The sequence below is a fragment of the Urocitellus parryii genome, chromosome X (assembly GCF_045843805.1).
Source record: "Urocitellus parryii isolate mUroPar1 chromosome X, mUroPar1.hap1, whole genome shotgun sequence".
NCBI classification, from domain to species: Eukaryota; Metazoa; Chordata; class Mammalia; order Rodentia; family Sciuridae; genus Urocitellus; species Urocitellus parryii.
In genome coordinates this window covers 87449549-87472259 of record NC_135547.1, presented here as the reverse complement: position 1 = coordinate 87472259, position 22711 = coordinate 87449549, and the positions used below count along the sequence as shown (strand labels likewise).

General features: G+C 44.1%; 1 protein-coding gene across 12 annotated transcripts in view; it reads right to left on the bottom strand.

Moving 5' to 3' along the window:
• Positions 1–1223: 1223 nt before the first annotated feature.
• The window catches only part of Huwe1 (HECT, UBA and WWE domain containing E3 ubiquitin protein ligase 1), a 141837-nt gene continuing 120349 nt past the window's right edge, over positions 1224–22711 (bottom strand). For 6 of the 12 annotated variants that reach the window (XM_077793592.1, XM_026407399.2, XM_026407404.2 and 3 more), the window contains 25 exons: positions 21598–21643; positions 19543–19830; positions 18453–18708; positions 18130–18260; positions 17279–17493; positions 16914–17202; positions 16669–16771; positions 15383–15929; positions 14159–14756; positions 13364–13485; positions 13085–13241; positions 11635–11767; positions 11160–11362; positions 10450–10577; positions 9118–9214; positions 7529–7687; positions 6455–6700; positions 5951–6068; positions 5202–5342; positions 4226–4513; positions 3996–4101; positions 3224–3341; positions 2615–2796; positions 1992–2182; positions 1224–1441 (listed from right to left, as the gene is read on the bottom strand). In XM_077793592.1, the coding sequence (XP_077649718.1) occupies positions 1339–1441; positions 1992–2182; positions 2615–2796; positions 3224–3341; positions 3996–4101; positions 4226–4513; positions 5202–5342; positions 5951–6068; positions 6455–6700; positions 7529–7687; positions 9118–9214; positions 10450–10577; positions 11160–11362; positions 11635–11767; positions 13085–13241; positions 13364–13485; positions 14159–14756; positions 15383–15929; positions 16669–16771; positions 16914–17202; positions 17279–17493; positions 18130–18260; positions 18453–18708; positions 19543–19830; positions 21598–21643 (4965 nt within the window). In that variant the 3' untranslated portion in view covers positions 1224–1338. The remainder of the gene's footprint in view (positions 1442–1991; positions 2183–2614; positions 2797–3223; positions 3342–3995; positions 4102–4225; positions 4514–5201; positions 5343–5950; positions 6069–6454; positions 6701–7528; positions 7688–9117; positions 9215–10449; positions 10578–11159; positions 11363–11634; positions 11768–13084; positions 13242–13363; positions 13486–14158; positions 14757–15382; positions 15930–16668; positions 16772–16913; positions 17203–17278; positions 17494–18129; positions 18261–18452; positions 18709–19542; positions 19831–21597; positions 21644–22711) is intronic. The other 6 variants (XM_026407403.2, XM_077793594.1, XM_077793596.1 and 3 more) reach the window with 3 other exon arrangements.

Here is a 22711-nt window from a genome sequence, read left to right as displayed (position 1 = left end):
CACTTGCATTAGGCTCAGTGTATCAGGTTAAGCCTCTTCTCCTTTCCTACACTTTGAGACAAGGCCACAGGGAAATCTTTAGGAGACAGTACCTTAGTGAATTAGAAAAACCACACAAAAACCACTTGGGGTTATTTTTCTAACTAAACTTTTATTAAATTATTTTTGTTGTTGTTGAAGGCTGAAACCATCAAAGTCCTTAGATTAGCTTTAAGTGCTGGATGGAGTAAAAACCACAAGAGACTACTAGGTGATCTGTGAACAGACTGGCAGACAGGCAGGCAGATGACAAGGGAAAGACAAAACAAAAACAAAAACAGAACAGTCTTCTGGAAAGCTAGTCAAATTCTTTTTAAAATTTTATTAGAAATGAATTAAAATATTAATAAAGTAAATCAAATTTTAAACTGAGCCCTAGACTTGAGACTATTATAAAGGCTCACCAAATAATAAAACCCTTGGGTCTCTGTAAGTTTTGTACAACCTGCTGCAGTTTGTTCTCCTTGAACTAGATGAGGCTTCTTCTGCCACTGTGATCTCTCTCACCATCACTATCTCTAAGAACAGATCCCATTGTGAAAAGAAAAAAAACCAGACTCATCCCTCCCCAAATTCCTGGTGGCTGATGTTCTCTCCTAACTGTGGGGAAACCAACTTTGAAGGAGGAAGTTGAGCCAGTGGTGTAGGAAGGTGGGCAAGCTGGTAGGGCAGAGATGGTTTTCTGGAGAGTCCATTTGGATCTTTTCTCCAGATGTCTTAATATGTGCTCAAAGAGTTTTTTTAAGTTTGAAAAAAACTCCATTGTGAAAAGTGAGTTATGAAGAGTGCTCTTTATTTGAAACCTCCACAACACAGACGCCAATCTTGTCTCGCATTGAATCATTAGCTGTGCACATCAACACATTCCAAGCACAAATTAAGAAATGCAAACAGAACAAAAAAATATATATATATATAATTTTTCCCCTATCCAAAGGTTTCAAGTCTCAATGCAGCAAATCCTTCTGAACACAGAATCTGAGGAGCACACTGTTCAAACAGTTGGGACAAACAGGTCCCTGCAAAGGCTACTGCCTTTGTTAACACATGGGGCGGGGGTCATGGACGGCATGGAAAGGGGAGAGGAGGTGAGGAAAGGAGAGAGGAAGAAAAGAGAATGAGCAGGAAAAGGGGAACAGGTATGCATTGGGGAAGATGGGGTAGCTGGGACACACACATGGTGAGTTGGTGGATTTCATTTATTGGTTTTTGACATTTTCTTTCTGGTTCTTTTTAAATTTCCCCCCTCCCCAGGTCCAACAATGGTAGAAAAACCCCACAGAAGTGGGCAGTGCCTAATTAGGCCAGCCCAAAGCCTTCAGAGCACTCCTGGATGGCCAATAGTAGCATGTGGCGGAGCTTCTCAAAGCTCTCATAGGCAGGCAGGTCCAGCTGATTAAAACTAGGGGAAAAAAGAAAGATCAGTTTGTAAGGAATGATATTCACTAAATCACTGTGTTTCTACTGGCCCATCTTCCCTGAGGGAACCTACCCTACTTACTCTTCACTTCTTGCTAACTCTTTGATTTTGTCCTAGCCTGGTCTTCCTCTTTCTAATATGGCTCCAATACAGGTTATTAGGCACCAGAAATATAAACCAGACCCTTTCACTTCTCCTTAAAACCTCTAAGGAGATATTCAGGGTCACTAGTGATCTGACCTCTGCCAAGTTCTTTATCCCTGCAACTCCTCCTTGCCCAGTCATGCAGAGCTCCAGAATGTACTATTCCCTCCTATGTGTTCACCTACCAATGTCAAATACCCTACTATGAGTCTAGCCCATCCTCTCTTCTTAAACTATCACCTTCTCTGCAGAATCACCAAATTGTGAGTTACCTAAGGTCCAGAACTGGGCCAGACTTATGTTCCCAGCCTTGGGTAGGGGCCTGAAAGTCTGAGTCTGCAACTTCAATGTGGATGCTGAAAAAGAGAAATCAAACTTTCCCTCTTACCATGTGTGAGCTGAAGGCAGGCGATCTGTGGACCTGTCATCTCGATGGATCTGAAACTTCTGAATGCCGTTCATGCCTTCAAGGGCAGCAAAACCTTGCAGGGGCACCTTGGAAGTACCGGTGACAAACTGGAGGAACTTGGCACGGTCAGCTTGGTCAAAAGAACGCAATGCTCTCCAGAACCACTGGATCTGCAGGATTGGAGAGAAGCTTGTATTAGAAAAGAACTCCTAGGGCTGGGGTTGTGGCTCAGTGGCAGAATGTTTGCCTACCACAAGTGAGACACTGGGTTCAATTCTCAGCATCACATTAAAAAAAAAAAATAAAGGTATTGTGTACATCTATAACTACAAATATTAAAAAAAAAAAAAGAAAACGAACTCCTAGAAGGTAGAGGAATGGAATTTGGAAAATAGAACTGGACTTGGAATCTTAGGCAAATCCCCTCCATGGGATTAGATTTAGTTCCTTCATTCATAAAACAGACATAATTATCACCTGAAAATACTCTTGAAGAATGAAAAATTAGGTACAGGTACATTGTCACCGACAATCCCCTTCTTCCAAGTGTACTGGTTTAGGGTCAGAGAAGCACGTGGAGAGGGATGCCAGCAGCAGCTCACCTGAATAGAGTTGGACTGGTACTTGTGGTACTCAGTGTTGGACTTCAAATCATCAATGTCAATGGTGGGCAGTCCTGATATGAGCAGTTCTAATTCCTGCTCAGTGAAGATAGAAATGAGGCGCTTTGGAATGATCTCATAGAAGCCTTCTAAGAAAGCTGCCAGCTGTTTGCGGATGGCTCCTAGAGAGAGAATAAAAAAGTCACATAGCTTATGAACTCACACAATTACTAAAGATCAGAGATCATCAATCTGGCTTCTGATGGTATTAGCATGCTGGTAGGTCTTGGCTGCTGCACCTACCACTCTGTTTTTAGGTCCCTATAAGAGTGAATAAAGTTAGCTGGGGATACAGTTCAGTTGGCAGAGTGCTTACTTTGCATGCACAAGGCCCTGGGTTCAATCCCCAGTACCACAAAAACAAAACAAAGCAAGAAAGAGTGAAAAGTTAAACATTTTTGGTCAGGGTTTTGTCTCCCTTTGCCCAAGACATTTGTGGTTGTACGTCATAGGAGACGAGAACAAAAACAACAACAAAAATTTAAAAGGAATGAGAGCTGACCTTTTCCCATACTGAGGAACTGGAGGTTTAAAGGACATTTTTCCTACCTGTCATTCTCATCTGGCACACCAGGTGAACATATTCCTTCTTATTCTCCTCTGTTACCAAGATGTTGGCCCCATTGGGTTTGAGGTCACGAACTTCACAGACTCCAAACTCTTGGACCTGGAATACCCCAAAACACCAGCCATAAACATCAGGATTGGGCTAGGATATAACAAACACAGAGACTGGGGAACACACTGTCAAACTGCTTGCCATGTCCTGGGCAAAGATGAGGCAAGTCCATAGTAAAAAGACTTTTCTTAAAAACTTATTAGCTCATAACTTCCCTGGATACAGAAAGGCTAAGGACAGGAATGAAGGAAATTAGTCTTTGGTTCTAAAACACATAAAGGCGGCAGAAAGGAAGTAAACCGTCAAATGAGAAAAGGGAACAGGGGATGTAATGTAACACAACATAATATCTGTAGAAAACAAATTTGGGGAAAGACAACCTTAATTTTTGTTTTTTGCTTATGTATTTATTATGTATTTTTTCTATAGTGTACTATATTCAGGGATAAAGAATTATATTGAGGCATTTTTTAAAAGGGAAAAACTAACTAGGAAACATTCTGGATTATTTTATTAATTCTGGTTTTTCTGTCTGTGATACAAATACCCACTACTGTCAGCCTAACTGGGCATAGGGTATTGGGCTTTATGGAGATGTGTCCTTAGAACTGTGAGAGATTGCCCAGTGACAATGCCAAGGTGATCTCAACATGGTCTCCTGGACTGGCTGGGATGTGCTATGGTCACAATCTCCTGACCTACCTCAGTGCTGAAAGTGAGGTCGTAGCCAAGTGTGGAGACATCATTTTCCAGGAGATAAACTAGTCCCTGGTAGAAGTGGTAATCTTCACTCTCCATATCCGTGTATCTAGAAAAACACAAACAGGGTTATGGGTTGGTGGTGGGAGGAGAAGCAGCACAGGGATGGGATAAAAGTAAAGGACCTGACCCAGAGAGCTGAAGAAAGTATTAGGATTGCACCATTCCCTCACCTGACAGACTTGCCCAAGATGTGTTTGTAGAAGGATCGAGTAAAGTAGCACTCCAAGAGGCGGTTATCATATACAGCTTTGGCCACAATGCGTCCAACAAACTTGAAGTAGCTGAGGTGGTTGGGGTTGCAGTGGGAAGATGGATTGATGGTGTAGGTGACTCGATCACCAGGTGAGGTACGGAACAAGGCATACATAGGATTAAACATCTCTCGAGAGATAATCATATACCACTCTCGCAGGAGCCCCCCAGCATCCTGCCCTTCTTCTCCTTCAAATACTATATACCTGCATAAAAGAGCAGAAACAAGAACTGTGCAGAAAGCCCAGGACAGATGCATCTATTTGCATAGCATTATATGTGCAAGGGAGAGGGTGTGAAACAATCTGGGGAGTGTGGTGTCAGATGAAGAGGTGACCAGAGATTGGCAGCAGAACTCTGGGAAGACCCTCTGACCCTGTGTGATTACATGGATGGTAGATCCAGGTCATAAGAGAAGAATTATCACATAACTCATCTCTCATCTCACTAGCTCCTGTGACACTTGGTATTACAGAATACCAATCTCTGGGTGGTCTAAGTGGCTTCAGAATTACCAGTGAGCAGTTACCCACTTGGTGGAGGCCATTCTTGCATATAGTCTTCCCAACCCAAGGTACCATTTGCTTAGCAGGCTCCCCATTCCTAGTGTAACAATGGTGAAAGCTCTCATTGCAAAACCTCAGGTGTATCCTTACAAACACCAATGACTTTTCAGTCTATTTAAGAATTGTGCAGTTCAGCCAAAGGGCCAATCAGCAGGCCAGACCCAGAAGATGGAAGATGATTCAGTGAGATAATATAAGCCAGATTCCTATTGGGGAGGACAGGAATTCCCTAATTGCCCTAAAGTTGAGGCCAGAATAAGTCACTGTCACTGTGTAGAAAGAGCCCTGCCCACACCAATCTGGTCTGTTCTCTGTTCTGGGCTCTTACAATCGATTCTTCATTTCTTCAGGGGATTTGCGATGAAGCTCACGATAGGAATCTTCAAACACATGATCACGGCGGACATGCACAGCCATGTCTTCTTTCCGCAGCCCCTCATCCAAACGTTCCAACTCTTGGCGGAAATATCTTGGGAGGTAGGAAAGGAAGGAAAATAGGATTTGGGGTGGCAAATTTCCATTTGTTTGATCAGAATGAAAAACCCCAAATGGCATTCTCTCCATCCTCCAAACACTCTAATTTCTGCTCCCATGTCCAGTAGGTGGGAGAAGTAAGTCATCTGTTATTTAGTTGAAATTTTTTCCTATCTCCACTGAACAAGGGCTCACTGAGATTATAGCATGGGATCTCTGTAGCAAGAAGGTAAAGATGTGAATATGCGTATGAAGGAGGAGAGGCACAGGGATGATTCCAGAGGCATCGTCCAAGTGTGTACTACAGCCATATGCACCCTAGCACAACTCCAAAGAACTTTAGAAAATCATGTGGTTAAAAAGTCATGTGGCTCTCACTTCACTGATGAAGAATGGAGATGGGTGGGGGAGGAATGGAGAAGGCCAGGGAACATTTAGGGTATAATGAGCATCACAGCGGAGTCTCTTCCCTGCCCACCAGCACCATTTCATATGCTACCAGCAAGAGAAACTTCTGGGCCTAGGAAAAACTTTGGCTTCTTTCTGGGAGAGGAGATACACATTGGGGAGTTCCTCTCCCCCACCAAATTCCAGGGCACATACTTGCGCTTGACATCAAAGTCGAGGACACGAATGTAATCTACCAGGACAGCGAAAGGCCCATCGGCAAGGTGGGTGGTGGACTGCCGTAGGATTTGGTTTAACACAGTGCGGTGAGTCTCTGAGGGGAAAAACAATAACAGGATCAGTATATCATGGGTCCCAGAAAGGTGCAAAACAATCCATCAGCAAGCAACTCTCATTTTAGGGGTCATAATTAGGAACCAGACAATGCCAGGGGCTAGTCCTGAGGTATGAGCATTTCTATGCCAGCCTGACTTGCCATGGATTCAGGATAAACTCCAATCCCTTCAGAGTAGCATATAAGAGCTTCCAGATCAGATCCCTACTGAACTCTCTAAGGTCACTCTCTCCCCCACACAGATACAAACACATGCACACATTCCCTCTCTGCTAAACAGGCTAAGCATAAAACATATAAAACAACCCTGCATATAATAAAGCCTTTTGAATTTAGGGTGGTGGTGGTCTGAGAGTTCCCTGTACCTGCAAAGCGAAGGAACTTCTGTGTGTCAGGGGGTAGGCTTGAGGAGATGTGCATAGATGAGGGCTCCCGGGAGAAGAATGGGTCAAGGGAAGAAGGGGTGGCTGGGGTTAAGGGAGCAGGGGAGAGTGGAGGAGGTTCATCCTTGATGTGTGCCAGCTGGCTCTCACGGGTGTCCCGGACAGGAGGCTTGCTCTCCCGCTCTGTGGCATGAACCAGAAAGAAGGCCTCGACGGCAGGCTGTAGCACTGGGGGCAGAAATGAGAATGAGGTGATGCTTTATTTTACAAACTTCAATATATAAGCTCTTTCACCTTTGTAAACAAATCATAAAAATATAGTATGGAGGAGGAAATAAAAAAAACTTGCAGGGAAATATAATGATAGAACAAAGTCACAGAGGCCGGACAAGGTGGTGCACACCTGTAATCCCAGCAGCTCGGGAGGCTGAGACAGGAGAAACACGAATTCAAAGCCAGCCTCAGCAACTGTGAGGTGCTAAGTAACTCAGAAAGACCCTGTCTCTATAAGTACAAAACAGGGGGTGTGGCTCAGTGGTCGAGTACCCTTGAGTTCAATCCCTGGTACCCCCACCCGGGGCCTGCAAAAGAATAAAGCCACAGTGGAAGTCAGCGTTTTATTGAGGGGGGGAAAAAAGGGATAGGCAACCAGTTATAAAGATTCCTCTGATTTAAAAAGTAAGAGAGACCCCAGCTCTTTTTTTATTTGTTTTAATTAGTTACACATGACAGTACAATGGAGACCCAGCTCTTAAGAGAGAAATCAAATCATTTTTTGGGGGGGTATTCTGAGGATCAAACCCAAGGCCTTGCACGTACTAGGTAAGCACATGCTCTATCTAAGCTACACCCTCAGCCCCAAGAGATAAGGAAATATTTTCATGATACTGAGAGCCAGAGGGGAAAAAAGTAACTCTCCTTTGAATACACAGGGACACTGAGAGAAAGGACTAACTTGAAAGAAAGAAGCTTAAGCTGACAGAAAGGATCCCAGACCAGACTGGAGGGTGGGGGTGGGGGGATGATGATGACCTGGGCCCTCAGAACGCAACTCACCTAGCACCGCATGCTGGTCATGAGATTCCTCCAATTCCTTTAAACACTCCCCCAGCATGTCCCACAGCTCATCCAGGCTCAGCTGCTCACTGAGCAGGGGTAACTCAGGTGGCCTCTCCTCTTTTTCCTTCTCTCCCTGTGGGGTTCCATCTGAGGCTACTGGGCACACAGAAGATAGAGTTAGAAGGCCTTCGAAGTGCCTCTCCAACTTAAGAGTTGTTTCCCAGCCCAAATGCACAGGCTACTAGACAGATCAAGTAGACTGGACTGTTGGCCACAGAGTACTACTCACTGAGCAATATCTTAAAGCAAGGTCTAGTCCTGCACTGGATGGCATTTAATAAAATAACAAATTCAGTTCCTTGGTTACACTAGCCACATTTAAAGTGCTCACTAACCACATGTGGTTAGTGGTCATCTAGTTTAGTCTAGTCATTGCCACATTAGCTCCCAGAGAACCTGTGGATAAGTTACCTGAGGGCAATGCAACAACGGTGGAACTCTGGATGGTTGCCTTCCAGTTCACAAAGTATGTTTCAGGACATTATCCTCATTAAATTCTGACAGCTGCCCTTGGAATCAGGCTGCTTTCTCCCTATTTTTTCCCCAAGGGACAGGGCCAGGACTTAGAAAACATCTTTTTGACTCTAGTTCTATGCTTTTTGAATTAGTCATCTTGTCCTGGGACAGTTTAAAACCTCAAGAAGCCATGGTACAACAGATGGATCCCCACGGCTGGAATGTTTCCTGGTACCCTTTGGGGGGCTTATTCTGAATTCTGCTCAGTAGCCAAGCAGCAAGACCAGCCTCATCTTCTGGGTGGGAGAGAAGCAACTGCTTCCTCACCAGCCCTTCCCCCCTCCCTCTCCCTTTCTATTCCCACCCCCACCACACCCTTGCCCTGCTTAGGCTTCTTCCTGACCTTTGCTTTTCATCCTCTACCCAAATCCTGACTATTCTTCAAGGCTCTGACAGCCCTAGGTTTGAATCCTGGCTCTGGCACTTGCAGATCGTGTGACCTTGGGTAAAAGAAGATGGATAGAGAACATGGGAATAATATCTACCTCCCAAAGTCCTGATGAATAGTCAATGATTTAATACAGCATTTTAAAAAACGGGTGTCCTATGAGAACACTATTCCACAGGAATGTGTTCAAACAGTGCCCAAAATTATTCTATGTACAAGTTTGAGAAATGTCACTAATAATAGCCTTTACCATGTGCCAGGTACTTCACTAAGCACTGTATATGTATTAACTCATTCAGTCCTAACAACTGTGAATATCCCTATTATAAACAAGGAAAATGAGGCCAAGAAAGGTTTGCCTCAGATCCCAGAAGCTAATAAATGAAGGAGCCAAGACTTGAAACATATGCTGTCTCCATGTGTAATACCCTATCATAGTTTCTTTAATCCTAATCTCAGTGTCCTTTGGTTTTTAATACTTGTTTTAGTATTTACAGAGACCAGTGTTCACTGGAACTGGATAACACTTGAGTTTATATATGCTGGGAACAGGAGATCCAGCAGATATTCTATAAGACTGGCTCTCCCTTCTGCTGGGCTGGAAAGAGGAAGTAGTACTGACCAATGGACTGAGTATCTTGAGCACTGGGAGATGGTTGATCCACATCCATGGGCGACTCCTCTCTCCGGACAGATGCCTCTGACTGGCTAGACTCCGACTGGATAAAAGGGAGACAAGGCCACTTTATAAAGGGTGCAACTTTGCTTTCCTCAGGGATAGGCTAAAGGTTGGTTCTTCCACCTCTTATACATGGAGCTTGGAAAGTGGCTTCCCATATCTGGTGAGAAAACACTGTAGTACTCCAGGACCAAAGAATGGCTTTTCAACCTACTTTGCTGGCCTTTACCCTGAGCTTGCAAATGTTCCAAATAGCTCCTGGGATGCCTGCACCTCCTACACTCTACTCCATTCCTATGCTCAGTCAGAAACATATCTCCTGGATACACATTTCAAATCATCTTCCTGGACAGGTTGTGTGGGTGTGTAAACTCATATGGGCTAAAGGGAAGGTATACATGCTATTTGTTCAAATATGGGAGTTAGTGTGACCTCTCAGGATGGATTATTTAAAAAGTCAACATTTGTCTATCAGATGACGGGAATGAGACTAGGCAGAAAAATAGCTACTTGTCTCTATTCTCCTGGAGTTACTGCCCCCAAATTCTAGGCTATGCCCAGTGTGCTCAAAAACCATATTGTATAACAGTAATTCCACATAAAGAAAAATCAGGCCTCAGGACACCTTTAATCCCTGAATTCTGAGATGGTAACTTGCATGTTCCAAGACAGAGACAACAAGAGCATGCCATAAAATACTTTGATTCTAGGGCTTTTACTGAAGCCTGTGCTGGGATCCCAACACTGAGCCAGCTACTTTTGTACCTGAGGGTTACTCCTAAAGTGCCTCAGTGTCTAGGTGCCAAGGATTACAGAGAACAGAGGCAGAGGCCTGGGCAGAGAGATCAGCCATAAACACAAATGGCTGTGTGGGATATGTACCAAGCTTGGGGGACTTTCAAGAGTAGGATTCCTGAGATGCCTCTGATGTACCTGCATTATTCCATGAGACTGAAAAAAATCTTTACCCCATACCCCCCGCTCAGAACCCGACACTTAGCATTAGGCAGTTTGCAAAAGCGCCACTACTGAATGGATAGCTGGGAGTGGGTATGATGGCCAAGCTTTAAATCAAACCAAACTTCAAACCAAACCAATAAATCAATCAAACAGTAAAGGAAAACACCAACAGAAAATAACCCTATTGTCCAGAAGCATTCATATAGCAAACTTAATGCAAAAGCATACAAGGTAAGGGCAATGGAACCCCACTGATGACATGGTGGGGGGAGGGGGAAAGACAAATGAATGAGGGGCCACAGGCATCATGCTAACCGTTGCTGCTTGTTGCTGTCTCCGCGCCCTTTGACCCTCACGTACCATTTGTATAATGGCATCAGCCTCAGCCTCCAGCTGCCGAACAGCTGCCTGGATGCTGCTAGCTGAGCCTAAACCGGAGGAACCTGGGAGAAAGAAAAAAGAGGAAGGCAACATATAAAATGTAGGAAGAAGGAATGCCCAATACTCTCTCCTATCTCCTGGGCTGCCACAGGGCATCTTGAGAATATTCATCATTAGGCACTAAGATCTACTGTTACAGATAGGACAGGGGGCATGGTGTTAGACAAACAGATGGTGGCATGTGAGGAGGGTTCTATGGGACAGGAGGAAAGAGGGAAATGATGTGGTAGGCTATGGCTGAGGCAGCACGGCTATAGTGTTTTAGTTAGAAGTGATCAAGGAAGCAGAAAGGAAGTGCACACCCAGTGAGTTAAATCTTATTCAGCAAAAGGTTGGTCCCCAATTTCCTTGCCAGATTCTATTCCCTTTAATTCCCACTTGCCTAAGCAATTTCCTATGTAGACAGCTTGAATGAGATATAAAATGCAGCCATCAACATTCTGACACTTATAAAAAAGGATTAGCAGTTTACTTTAGGAAATGTCAAAACAGGAAGGAAACAGGACACTGAGCCCTGTCCTTCCAGGGATTCTGGGTTTTCTACCACCAACCCTGCCCCCAAACCAGACACTCTAGTTCCATACCTAGCCTGCCTGTCTGCTTGGCTTTCTTGTTAGCTCGGCGTGTGTCGTCCCGGAGCTGGATGATGACCTGTAGTACCCTCAAGAAGAACTTCTGAGTAGATGTTTTGGATGTCAACATGGACATAGAAGGCAGCTGGAGCTCCCGGCCACCCAAGGGTCGCTTCTGAGATGCCACAATTACCACATTCTCAGCCATGTCAAACCTGGATAGTATAAAGGTGGCTTGCGTACATTGACAACATAAAAGCATTAACAATTAACACCCAGAGCAAGTAGGTTGTCAACCAGGGGGGTAAGAAATCTCAGAAGAAAATCTTACAAATAGGGCAAATCAGAAAAAAATCAGGTCAAGAATATATACAGGACTGATAGAAAAATTGCCCAGAGAAAGAATATAGAACAGGAAACCAGCAAGAGCCACCTTTCAGAATGTCCCGGAGCCTAGCCCACAGCCAAAGTGGTGGTTACCACCCACCTGCTCTGCATTTTGCCTTTCAGCTTGGTGGTCTGGGGCTGCTCTTCAGGCAGGCCATCAGGAGAAAGAGTTTCACACTGGGCTCGCCGTTGCTGTTCCAAATTGTATTCACGTAGTTCAGCCAGCAGGGTACCTGGGTAGATAAAGGAATTATCAAATGTTCAGAGACTTCCCTAGTGCAGTAGCTGAAAGTCAAACCTTTCCAAAAAATCTGTGCAGGCCACCCTCTGTACAGAGAACCCAGGATGAGGAGGAAATTTCCTCTGTTTAGTAGCTTTTTAAAAATTCAACAGCTCATTATGTGTGCTCATGATCAACCACATGGTGACTACTGACTTAGCTGGTCTCAGGAACCTATTCAATCTATACATAATGCAGCTTGATGTAGAAAAGAAAAAAAAAACACATCACCTTTGGAGTCACAAAGATCATGGTCTATGTCCTGTATATTTCTTAAACTTACTGAGGTTTTGTGGTGACCTCAGATAAATTCCTTGACTCCATTCCCAGTTTGCTTATGCATCTTAACAAAGTGAATAATACTGCCTAACCTCTTAAAGTGGCTGTGAGAATGAATTGTATGGTGAAGTGTCTAGATGATATCTGGCCCACAGCTGTTGAATAAGTCAAGAAAGGTCAGAGACTGGAGGCCACATTCTTTCAGGAAGAACCTTTTAATTCTAATGTAAAAAAGAATACCCTGGGTTTTACACGCTAGTCAACTCATCTCAGCTTCCGAAACATTTGTGGGAAGAAGACAGATAACCAAGTATAACTAAGTAGGGTGACAAGATTGAGGTTGTCACCAAAATGGTTGGGATGGGAATGGGAAAAGATCAGAGGCTCTTCATGTTGAAGTAAAATCTGGTTTTACGCCTTTGTCCAATCACTATCATTCTGGGCTTTAGCTTTCTTCTCAGTAAAATAGGGAAGGCAACGTAAATAGATGATTTCCAAGTGTTAGAATTTTTTATCACCAAAACTACACAAAAGCTGAGGGCATCATTCTGCCGTCACAATTCCAGAGCCTGAATATAGTGCAGGCATATCTTTGAGAAAGTGAAGCTGCCTTCACAGCCTCACTATGGGGCTTGTACAAGTCCTCAAGTAGGTTCTGTTGTTCCCATGCATTCACTTGTTTCTTTACTAAGCATGGATGACCAACCACATACCAGAAACGAAGAGAGAGAGAGAGAGAATGTATATATGTGTATATATATATATATATATATATATATATATATATATATATATATATATAGAGAGAGAGAGAGAGAGAGAGAGAGAGAGAGAGAGAGAGAGAAGCCCAGCTTTGCTTCCAAATAGGGGCTGTGCTATGGGTGCCTAGTGTAATCTAATTCAGACTGGGGGATTGGGGAATGCTTCCAGAAAAGGAAGACACATAAATGGAAGGTTTCAGAAAGACAAAAGGCTTTATTCCTGTTATTACCTATCTGTTTACAAAGGGTATATCCCAGATGACGTGCTCCATTCAGTAGCAGCTTGAGAACTGTGTCGCGGGTCCCAGGGTCCCCCCTAGAGAGCTGTAGTAACACATTTGCTGCATCCTCCAGGCCTTCTTCAGAACAAGAGTGAGATGTCAACACCTGGGAGAAAAAAAAAAAGGGGTGGGGGAGAAGGAGTAAGCCCCAAGCTGAGAACCCAGACCATGTCCAACTTATCTACCCTTTCTTTTAAACCTTGGCAGTTCATAAGAGCCTGGACTCACCTCCACAGAGAGCTGTAACTGGTTTTCAGTGAGGCCAGAGGATACCATCTTGAAGTCTGGAGCACTGCCGCCTCCATCACCCACTTTTGCTGGAGATTTGCTGCTTTTAGTAGTAGTAGACGCTTTGAGGAAACAGAACAACATAAGTCTCTGTGACACAAGCCAGACTTTGAAGTGGCAGAACCAAGGAACTGCTTAATTGCCCAGAGCTTCAAAACAGAAAAGTAGTGAAAATGAAAATCCACCTACCAGAGCCAAATCTCAATGACCTGGGAGGACCTTATTTATGCCTTCTAAGGTGACAACCCCATGCATACTTTTCAACTATTTTCTTATCACCATAGCTACTCCCCCCACATTCTTTAAATCCTACTTCTGCAGATAATTCTCAAGTTATCTGCTATATTCCTTGGGATGATCTGGCTACTCTGATTCACACTGCATCCAGCCTGATTTTGAACTATATCCTATGAGAAGTGGCCCCCTCAGCCAGGCCCAAAAGGCTCAGAGTTCCGTGAAGACAGAGGCTTTCTTTTTTTTCTCTTTTGGTGCCTAGCTTGGGAAACCACATTCAGTGAACACCTGTTGATCTTCACTGGAGTGTGTTTGTGTGAGAGGGAGGAAAGAGGAGGAAAAGAGAGATTCAGAGAAAACAAGGCAGATGAGGGTGACAATGAACACACTGCTCTAACACGTACAATCCATTTAGGGAGGATCACCTGGATAGGGGAGTGGGGGGGTGAGGTGGGAGACACAGTACACGCCCCAAAGCCCCCAGACTAAATCTAAACTTACTTGAAACAGTAGTGGTAGCAGTCGTGGGGGTAGTCACTGTGGTCGAAGCAGCTACGGTAATGGTGGAAATAGCTGTGGCAGCAACCAGAGCTGGAGCAGAAGTGACAGGGGTGGTTGCAGCAGGGGGTGTGGGTGTGGCGGTGGCAGTGGTGGTGGTAGAGGTGGTTGAGGTGGCAGTAGTGGTGGAGGAAGCACTGCTTCCAGAGTTAGCCTGTGCTTCCGACACTTTGTTTTCTGGGAGAGCAATTGAGATGAGAGAGAGGAGTCGGAGAAGTTTCTCCGTTAAGAGAGAGCTCCGGCGGATGACTGGGTGTGACAACATGTTCATGAGCTGCCCCAGTGGGGAGGCCTCAAGGCTGTATGGGGAGGTTTCCCCCTCACCACCAGCGCTCACTGGCACTGACTTCACAGAGTTCTTGCCTTTCCGGCTGACATTCATGTTGTCCAGTTTTACCAGTAAGTCCCAGAAGTCTGTGCAAATGCCACTGCTAGTGGACTGTGAGGAGCACGGGCTGCAGGCCTGCTTACTGCCCCTCTCCCGATCACTCTCACAGTTTGTTTCTTTGGTCCGCTGCTGTGTGAAGTGGCTGGGAAACACCTGCCAGGAAAAGAAGGATAGGCTTGGTCTAGGGGGTCTCTATAGAGGATTAGCCCTCCCAACAGGGAAGGACAACTAGTTCCCACACTCTCCTCTCCTTTGGATAGCTAGGGTAACAATGGGCAGAGGGCATACAGTTTTATCCAACAGATGGTGAAGCAGCCTAGAGAAACAAATAAGGGCTTTGTGCAAGACTGAATAGCAACTTGTTTGAGACTCCACACTTTTTGCACAGTGCCTGGGACAAGGTAGGTCCTCAATACATGGCAGCAATGTTTATTATTCAAAGAACAGTGACAAGATCAGCACTAAGTTCTAGGTCCAGCTCCATCACTTCCTAATCACATGACAAAGCCACTAAAATGTTCTGAATTCCAGCTTCTTCATCTATAAAATGAGAATCACACCACAGACAGCTAGCTGCTTTGATGACTGAATGAGATAATGCATAGAAATTACAAAGAGAGAAGATTTAAAAAAAAAAAAGCCCAAAATTATTTATTGGACGATTTCCCAATACAGAAACAATATAGGGCTTGACATAAGACTTGTGTCTGGATCTCAACCAGGCTGTTGCTGCCACCCCTCTCCCATTCCCAGGGATTGGGTTCCTTCAAGCTCCTCACCTTGGCCAATTGAATCAGTGTGTCCAGAACATGTCTGCAGACAACAGGAGCAGCTTGGGGATGGATATGGACAGTGGAGCCACTGCTTGCATGCTTCTCAGTATGTTTGCGCCCTCCTGAACGCTGGATTTGGAATATATTAGTCCTACAGCCTAAGGCAGCATCCATGGATACTGAGAGCCAGGAAAGCTGATTGGAGCTCTTGGACTCCATCTTGTGTAGTAAGTCCAGGGGACGGTTTTCATGGCTGCTTGACCCACAGCTCTTGCTTGACTTTTTGCCCTTTTCCTCACTTGTGGAGAGCTTGGGTGTTTCAATGCATAACTCACTCTCACTGCTGCGTTGCAAGATGGATAGGAGGCTGCGGATCACCCAGTGGCGGGTCTGGGCATGATAGCAGAGATTTCTCAGTACTCGGTGTAGGCGGCTAGTATTGAGCTTTGGCTCATCCACGAAAAGTAGGACCAAGAGACAAGATAGGGCTTCATGGTCCAGAAGAAGCCGTCCTCGGAGGCGGAGAAGAGTGTCCACATTACTGCCAGAAGGCCTAGAAAGAAAGTATGGTTTCTGAGTAACACTTAATCTAGAACTCTAGGATAAAACATAAGCCCAGGGGAATGGAATATGCTGGATATCTCCAGGAAGACTAAAGAAGGGATGGTGTCCACAACAACTGCCCTCAATGTGTCAACTGTATATGTACTTTTTCCCATAGGGCTGCTGGACAGCATAGAGAATCAGCCATTTTTGAGTTAATGAACTACAGGCTCAACCAAATTAAGTGACTACTATAGAGAAGAGATCCCCAACCCAGGTCTGTATCATCCATTGATTGGTAAAAATTGGACTACATTGAAGTTTAGGAGATAATGCTTATTTTTGCCTTCTCTAGACTACTAGAGAGCTGCTTATCTTATAGGAGCTAATCTTTCCCTTCACCTTTTGGCATGTTGCGCCCACTCTACTTCAGCTCAGTTATTAACTCCTCTCTACCTTCTCCAGCTTTGATGATACAATCTGAAGGGAAAAAGGTAGCATTTCACTAGTGCCTACTGCCATCCTGCTTTTGAGATTCTGGTTTTCAGAAGCTAGACCAGCTCAAAGGTATAACTTTATGAGAGGGGTAGTTCAAAGATCTTGGTCTCCTGCCCATGGAAGGAAGCAGCTTAAAAGTGGTCACCCAGCCTGCTTCTTGGGACTTCAGTTTCTCTACCTATAAAATTAAGGGAGTTGGACTAATGGGCCTCAGAGATGATATGGCATAAAGTGAAAGAAGAAAAAAATACCTGTTGTGGCTGCTGCTACCCCCCATTTGAAAGGTGCCACCTCTCTGCACAGCAAGGCGAGTATACTGGACCCCACGGTTGCCACTCAAGCGACTGGTAAAAGCTGGTAGAAAACAAAAAGGAAAATGAGATTGGGGAAGGGTGGTGGCAGGTTTGGTCTAGGTAATATAAAGAAAAGCAAAAAGAGCCTCATATCTAGCCAAAGCCAGATATCTCAGAGCCTTCCCACTTGCTTCCCTTTGTACCTGGGCTTCGGAGAATGGCAGAGAGTGCAGAGGTGCTGCTGTGCCCAAACAGACGTTCGTGCATGAGCTGTCGTTGACGTGCTTCCTGCTCTCGTCTCAGGGCTTGAGCCTCAGCTGCTATGTCAGGTGGCATCACAGCCAACACACTATCTTCCATGTCCTCCAAGACACTACGGCGCAGGTCTGAGGGCAGAGTCTGGATGAAGGTCACAGGGTCCATGGGGGTGTCAGAGTTGGCATTCTGGGCTAGTTCCCGTCGCTGCTGCTCAGCTCTTTGCTGTGCCAGCACCTATGGATGGAAGTTGTCAATGGGGGCGTAACTCCTACCCAGGCAGCTTGGCCCCACCATCTCCCTGCTCACATACTTCCTCCTGAATGGCTGGAGGCAGGGCAGCCAGGAACTCAGGGCTCACTTCAGTCACACCAGGATTCCCCACCACTGCAGGAGCTGAGCTATTTGTGGAGGGAGCACTTCGGGTTGGTGGACGTATGCCCAACTGGTTCTGGAGGACTTCCCGACGGATGTCATCAGGAAGAGCAGCCAGAAAAGAGGGGTCCACACCTTCAGGAAGACTAATACCTGAGAGGAGATATAAGATATGAAGGACTCACACTTCTACTGATAGCTGGTCCTTCCTCTTCCTTTTTCTGCTTCAAGGCACCATGTGATAAGCAACTTGCTTTACCATGTGTTCCCACCATCATGTACTGGCCTCACCATAGGGCCTTAAATAACGGGGCCCAAATGATAATGGACTGAAATCTCCAAAATAAACTTTTCCCTTTTTAAAATGGATTATCTTGGGTGGTTTTTTTTTTTTTAAATTTAAAAATTTAGTTGTTGATGAATCTTTATTTTATTTATATGTGGTGCTGAGAATTGAACCCAGTGCATCATACATGCAAGTGCTCTACCACTGAGCCACAACCCCAGCCCAGGTAGGTATTTTAACAGTAATGAAAGGCTAACAGATACCAATGAGGATCAGAGAAATTAAATAAAGGTCATATGTTGTAAAGTTAGGAAGTGTCATAGTGAGAGAATGAGTGAACTAAGTTAAATTGGCTCCTTCTATTACATTATATACCAGCATCCTCTCACTACTAATCCTTTTCCCACATATACATGAAGTATTTGGCTGGTGGACATTCCCTTGCCAGGGGCTACTGGAAGCTGAAACAATCTCAGGACAGCCTGAGCACATAGGGAACTCACCTGCAAGGGGATCTTCTTCCTCACTGCTTGTTGAAGGCAGTGGCTCTTCGAGGATTCCTCGGGAGTCTGCTCCAGAAATGGCCACAGCAGAATCTCTGGTGGAAGAACTCTCAGAGGATGCAGGGGGAGAGCTGAGGGAAATCATTCTCAGTTTTTCTTAGTGCCACACATTTTCCCATTTATAAAATACTCCTAACATCAACAGCCCTTTTTCAGCAAAGCCAACTTAATTTTCCCAGTACAATAAGCATACCTATTAGTTAACAGGTATGAATGCAACACCCAACACATCTCTATTCTCTTCTAGCCAATGCAGTGCTTACCTGTCCTCAGGTTGCTGGGTAGATTCCCCTGCCCCATCAGTCCTGCCTTGTACTTCTGCCACAACTGGTGGGGCATCCCCAGGAGTAGAGCTGCCTGCTGTGGGCTGCTCAGAACTGCCAGCTGCTGAAGTGTCACCTACAGCCTCCTCTAGAGTACAGGAAGCTAGGCTGCTGGTGTCCATGGGAGAGCCTTCCAGTTGACTGCTGACAGCAGTCAGTGCATCAGAATCTTCAGCTCTCTCTGGGGAAAGAGAAGCTAGGAGGAAGTCACAGGGAGAGGTTAGAGTTCTGCTTGGAATCAGGCCAATATCTTCATCCCCTGCTGGTCTGCTGTTCCTACTTTATTTCACCTGCTTTTTAAGGAAGGTTCAGATCAAGTCTTTTCTTTCATTTCTTGAAGTTCACTGTTCTAGGCATGTTTGTGAAACAGCTCCCCTAGACACCCTAGATGAGGGATCCTGTCACTTTCCAAGATTTCCCTCAGGCATGGTTATCTAAATAAACTAGGTTCAAAGGGGAAAAACCCAACAGTCTTTCCAGGGCATATCACAGGCAGCTTATTATACAGCACAGACAGTAAGCAGGTGGAATACTACTGTGCTGAGAATTTTGAGGCCCCATTTCAAGCCAGTGGGAAAGAGTGTCATGAGATAAAGAGCATTTGCCAGGAGGATGTGAAAGCTGTGTATTTGAGGTTACGTGCTTGCCATCTGTGGAACTGTTGTTTAATCCCAATTTAACCGCTTACTGAATGCCCTTGGGCCAATTATTTCCCTTCTGAGTTTCAGTTTATTCATGGAGATATCACCAACTACGTTACAGAGTTGTTTTCAAAGTTAAATAATAAACCTGACATGATAATCTATGAACAGTCATTGCAGCTTACAGTTGATATCCTCATTAGAATTATAGATGTTCAACTACAATCACTTCAAGTGATAGAGAGAAGAAATCTCAATTTCACCTAACAAAGCTAATGTGTGCACACTGAAGTCCTTCTTACTTCTCTCAAGAAACAGCAAAATTACAAAGACATCCATTCTTCTCTCCTGTTCCATCCATCTCCATCAAAAGTTAAAATTTTACTCACTTATAGTAGGAGCTGGGGATAGCTCCATCTGAGTCGTTTCTGCTTCTCCACTTGGCCTCGTGGGTCCTAATTCCTCTGACTCTACAGGCATCAATAGCTGTGCAGAGCTTCCCCCTTCTCCAGTTGGGGATTGCAAATCTTGAGGAACCTCTCCTAAGGATGGTGGGGGTGGGAGTGCTGGTTGCTGCTGAGAAGGCTGAAGAGTGCCAAGAGTCTCCTTGGACTCAGATGTAGCTGCATCAGTTGAAGAAGGGGTTGTTGGGTAGCTGTCAGGCATTGGAGTCCCATCTTTCTCGGAAAGAATAATAATGGAGGTTAAGGGGAAAATCAGCCAATGACCAAGGGAACAATCCTAATCAGCACATGTGGCTTGACCAATATTCCACTCAGACAGTGACATTATACCCCTTCCCACAATTAACCCTCCAAGGAACAGTTCTTGGCTCGTCTAATATACCCAGGATGAGGACTAAAGCATGGTGCTGTCACTGAACCAAGAGCTAGATATCTAATTCTGTGGATCCTAATAAAATCTTTTCTGTGCTGAAGGTGAAAGGGGAAGATTTCAGGCCACAGAGGCAGGGCGAGGCTAGATTTTTCTGAAGCTACCCAGAAAAATCTACCTCCCCAAAACCTACGGAACCCCCATTTCCTTATGTACTTGAAGCAAGAAATGGTCAGAATTTACCTCAAAGCTCTTAAAGTACACTTTCTATTCCCTTCTGCATATTTTTGTTCTATTACTAAATAAATGAAGTTATCTTACAGTTGAAGAACAACACATTTGAATTTATGCCCACTGAGTTAACCAATTAATGCCTGAATCAATGGAAGTCAAGCCACTTTATACTGGTAATCTGCCTCACCCTAAATATCATCTCTACCCTTTTACTCCCTGATTATCCAAGGAACACCTACACCTACAACTTAAATGGTGATAACATTGAAAGACTTGGTGTGAATATGCCACACACCAGGGAAAGTAGTAAGTTGTATAGTTATCTTCTTATTGGGGTCTAAAATCCCTACCCCACAACAATACAACTTACTACCTCACCCTGACATGAGCAGAATCCTCTAGTAAGGGTAGTAGGAAAAAGGACACCTACCCTCCTTCACTGCGTTAAAAAATTGTGTAGGCTTTCTTTTCCCAACTCAAATACAAAAAAAAAAAAAAAAGAAAGAAAGAAAGAAAGTAGAAGACAGTTCTGAGAAAATTAATAGTAGGGGAGATAGAATACCACATGGACCATTTGTTAGAATCACAAAATTGGTACTGACCATTGTTAAGATAGGATAGACAGCATATAGTCATACCATTTAGCCCACAAAGCTACCTTCCCCAAAAGCAGATGTCCAAGACAGTGTTCTTAGACTTTTAGATTTCACAGAACAATTGAGCTTAAGATTGAGAGAAAGAGACACACAGACACACACAGACACACACAGACACACACACACACACACACACACTAAAGTAGGGGTTATTAACTTGGTTTCATCATGTAAGAAAAAATCATTTTATCAATATGATTTAATAAGAATATTTTGACACCAAAGAACTAGAAAGAATATAACCTCAAAAAACAACAGCTCTATGAATGGAATTAAATTCAGCTTCAGGAAAAACATATTAAACCTTTTAAATTTTGTTCATTTCCACTGAGGACTGCCATTTGAGTAGTGTCATCAGGTGTTCTCATGAAGTGCCATCCTATGGTGTTTACCAAAGGACCAACTGTCTCAAAGATATACATACTGAGTTTCAGGGGAAAGGTATAGGACACATAACCTTGTCAGAATGAAGCACTGCATAACCAGAATAGGAACCTAAACACAGCCAAGTTGGAGGGGAAGTGTACCACCGTGGGAAAGACAGTAGACTGTATAGTTATCTCCAAGATGGGGTATGACCCTAAAACTATACAATCTACTACCTCATCCCACAGAGCACCAGTGTCCATCTTCAGCCCAGGTGGGCCAGCTATTCAGAAGGGTCAGGAGAAAGAACATATTTATCAATTAGCAAGAAGGATGAAAGGGAGGGAGAGTTACCTGAGAGGTTCTGTTCAGTGGAGTCATTTGTCTTAGATGCAGTACACTGCAAAGAGAAGGGATAGACCAGTGTGGAAATATTCTAAGAACACAAGATAAAGATCAAACTGTGAGTCACCATCCCTCACCTAGACCTAGACCAGCTAGGAGTTCAGTGATCTGACAGAAAATGATTTTGCTATGTTATCCAAAGAAGATGATCATTTCAGTATGCAAATATACATCTAATTTCTCTATACATACTTAGAGTTTGTACTTTAGCAACAAAGCCTGGGTTTGAATGGATTGGGGGTGAAAGGGAAACTGTTGGAGGTGCTACTGAACAACGATAATAAAAATTACATTAGGGATGGGCATAATCACCAGACTAGCCATAAATTTTTAGTTTCATCTAAACCCCTTTCTTGGGCTTATTTTGCACACTCTAGCTTTTTTTTTTTTTCCTTGCAGTGCTGATGATGAAACTTAGGGGCTGGTTTATATATACTAGGCAAGTGCTCTACTGTTGAGCTACATTCTCTAGTCCCACTCCAGCTTTTTTTTTTTTTTTTAAAGCAATATGCTACCTTTGCTTATCTTTCATTCCTTTTCATGTGTTCCAAACTATATTGTTTATTAGGCCCAAAGTTCTATATAAAGATATATTAGATCAAGCTTATTATTATAACTGAACATCCAATGGCCTCTTTTTGCAGTGTTGGGAGATCAAACTCAGGGCCTTGGGCATGCTAGGCAGGTGCTCTACCACTTAACTATACCCTCAGTCCTCAATGTTCCTTTTTACTCATCTATACGTAAAAACCACATGAGTAGACCTTCTATCCAAGGTCACAGAAGTTTCTGAAACAGGTGGCTTCTTTTTTTTTAACTTATTTTTTAAAACATTTTTTTTTATGTGGTGCTGAGGATCGAACTCAGTGCTTCATGCGTGCCAGGCGAGAGCTCTACCACTGAGCCCCAGCCCCCCAGGTAGCTTCTTTTTAAAACTAAAATCATGTTAGATATAAATTTGAACCCTAGAAAATGACATGGAGGTGACAGAATTCAAGATATGAACTTTTTCTCTGACACCTAAGTCAAACTTATTCAAATGATGGAATAGGGTCATTCTGGT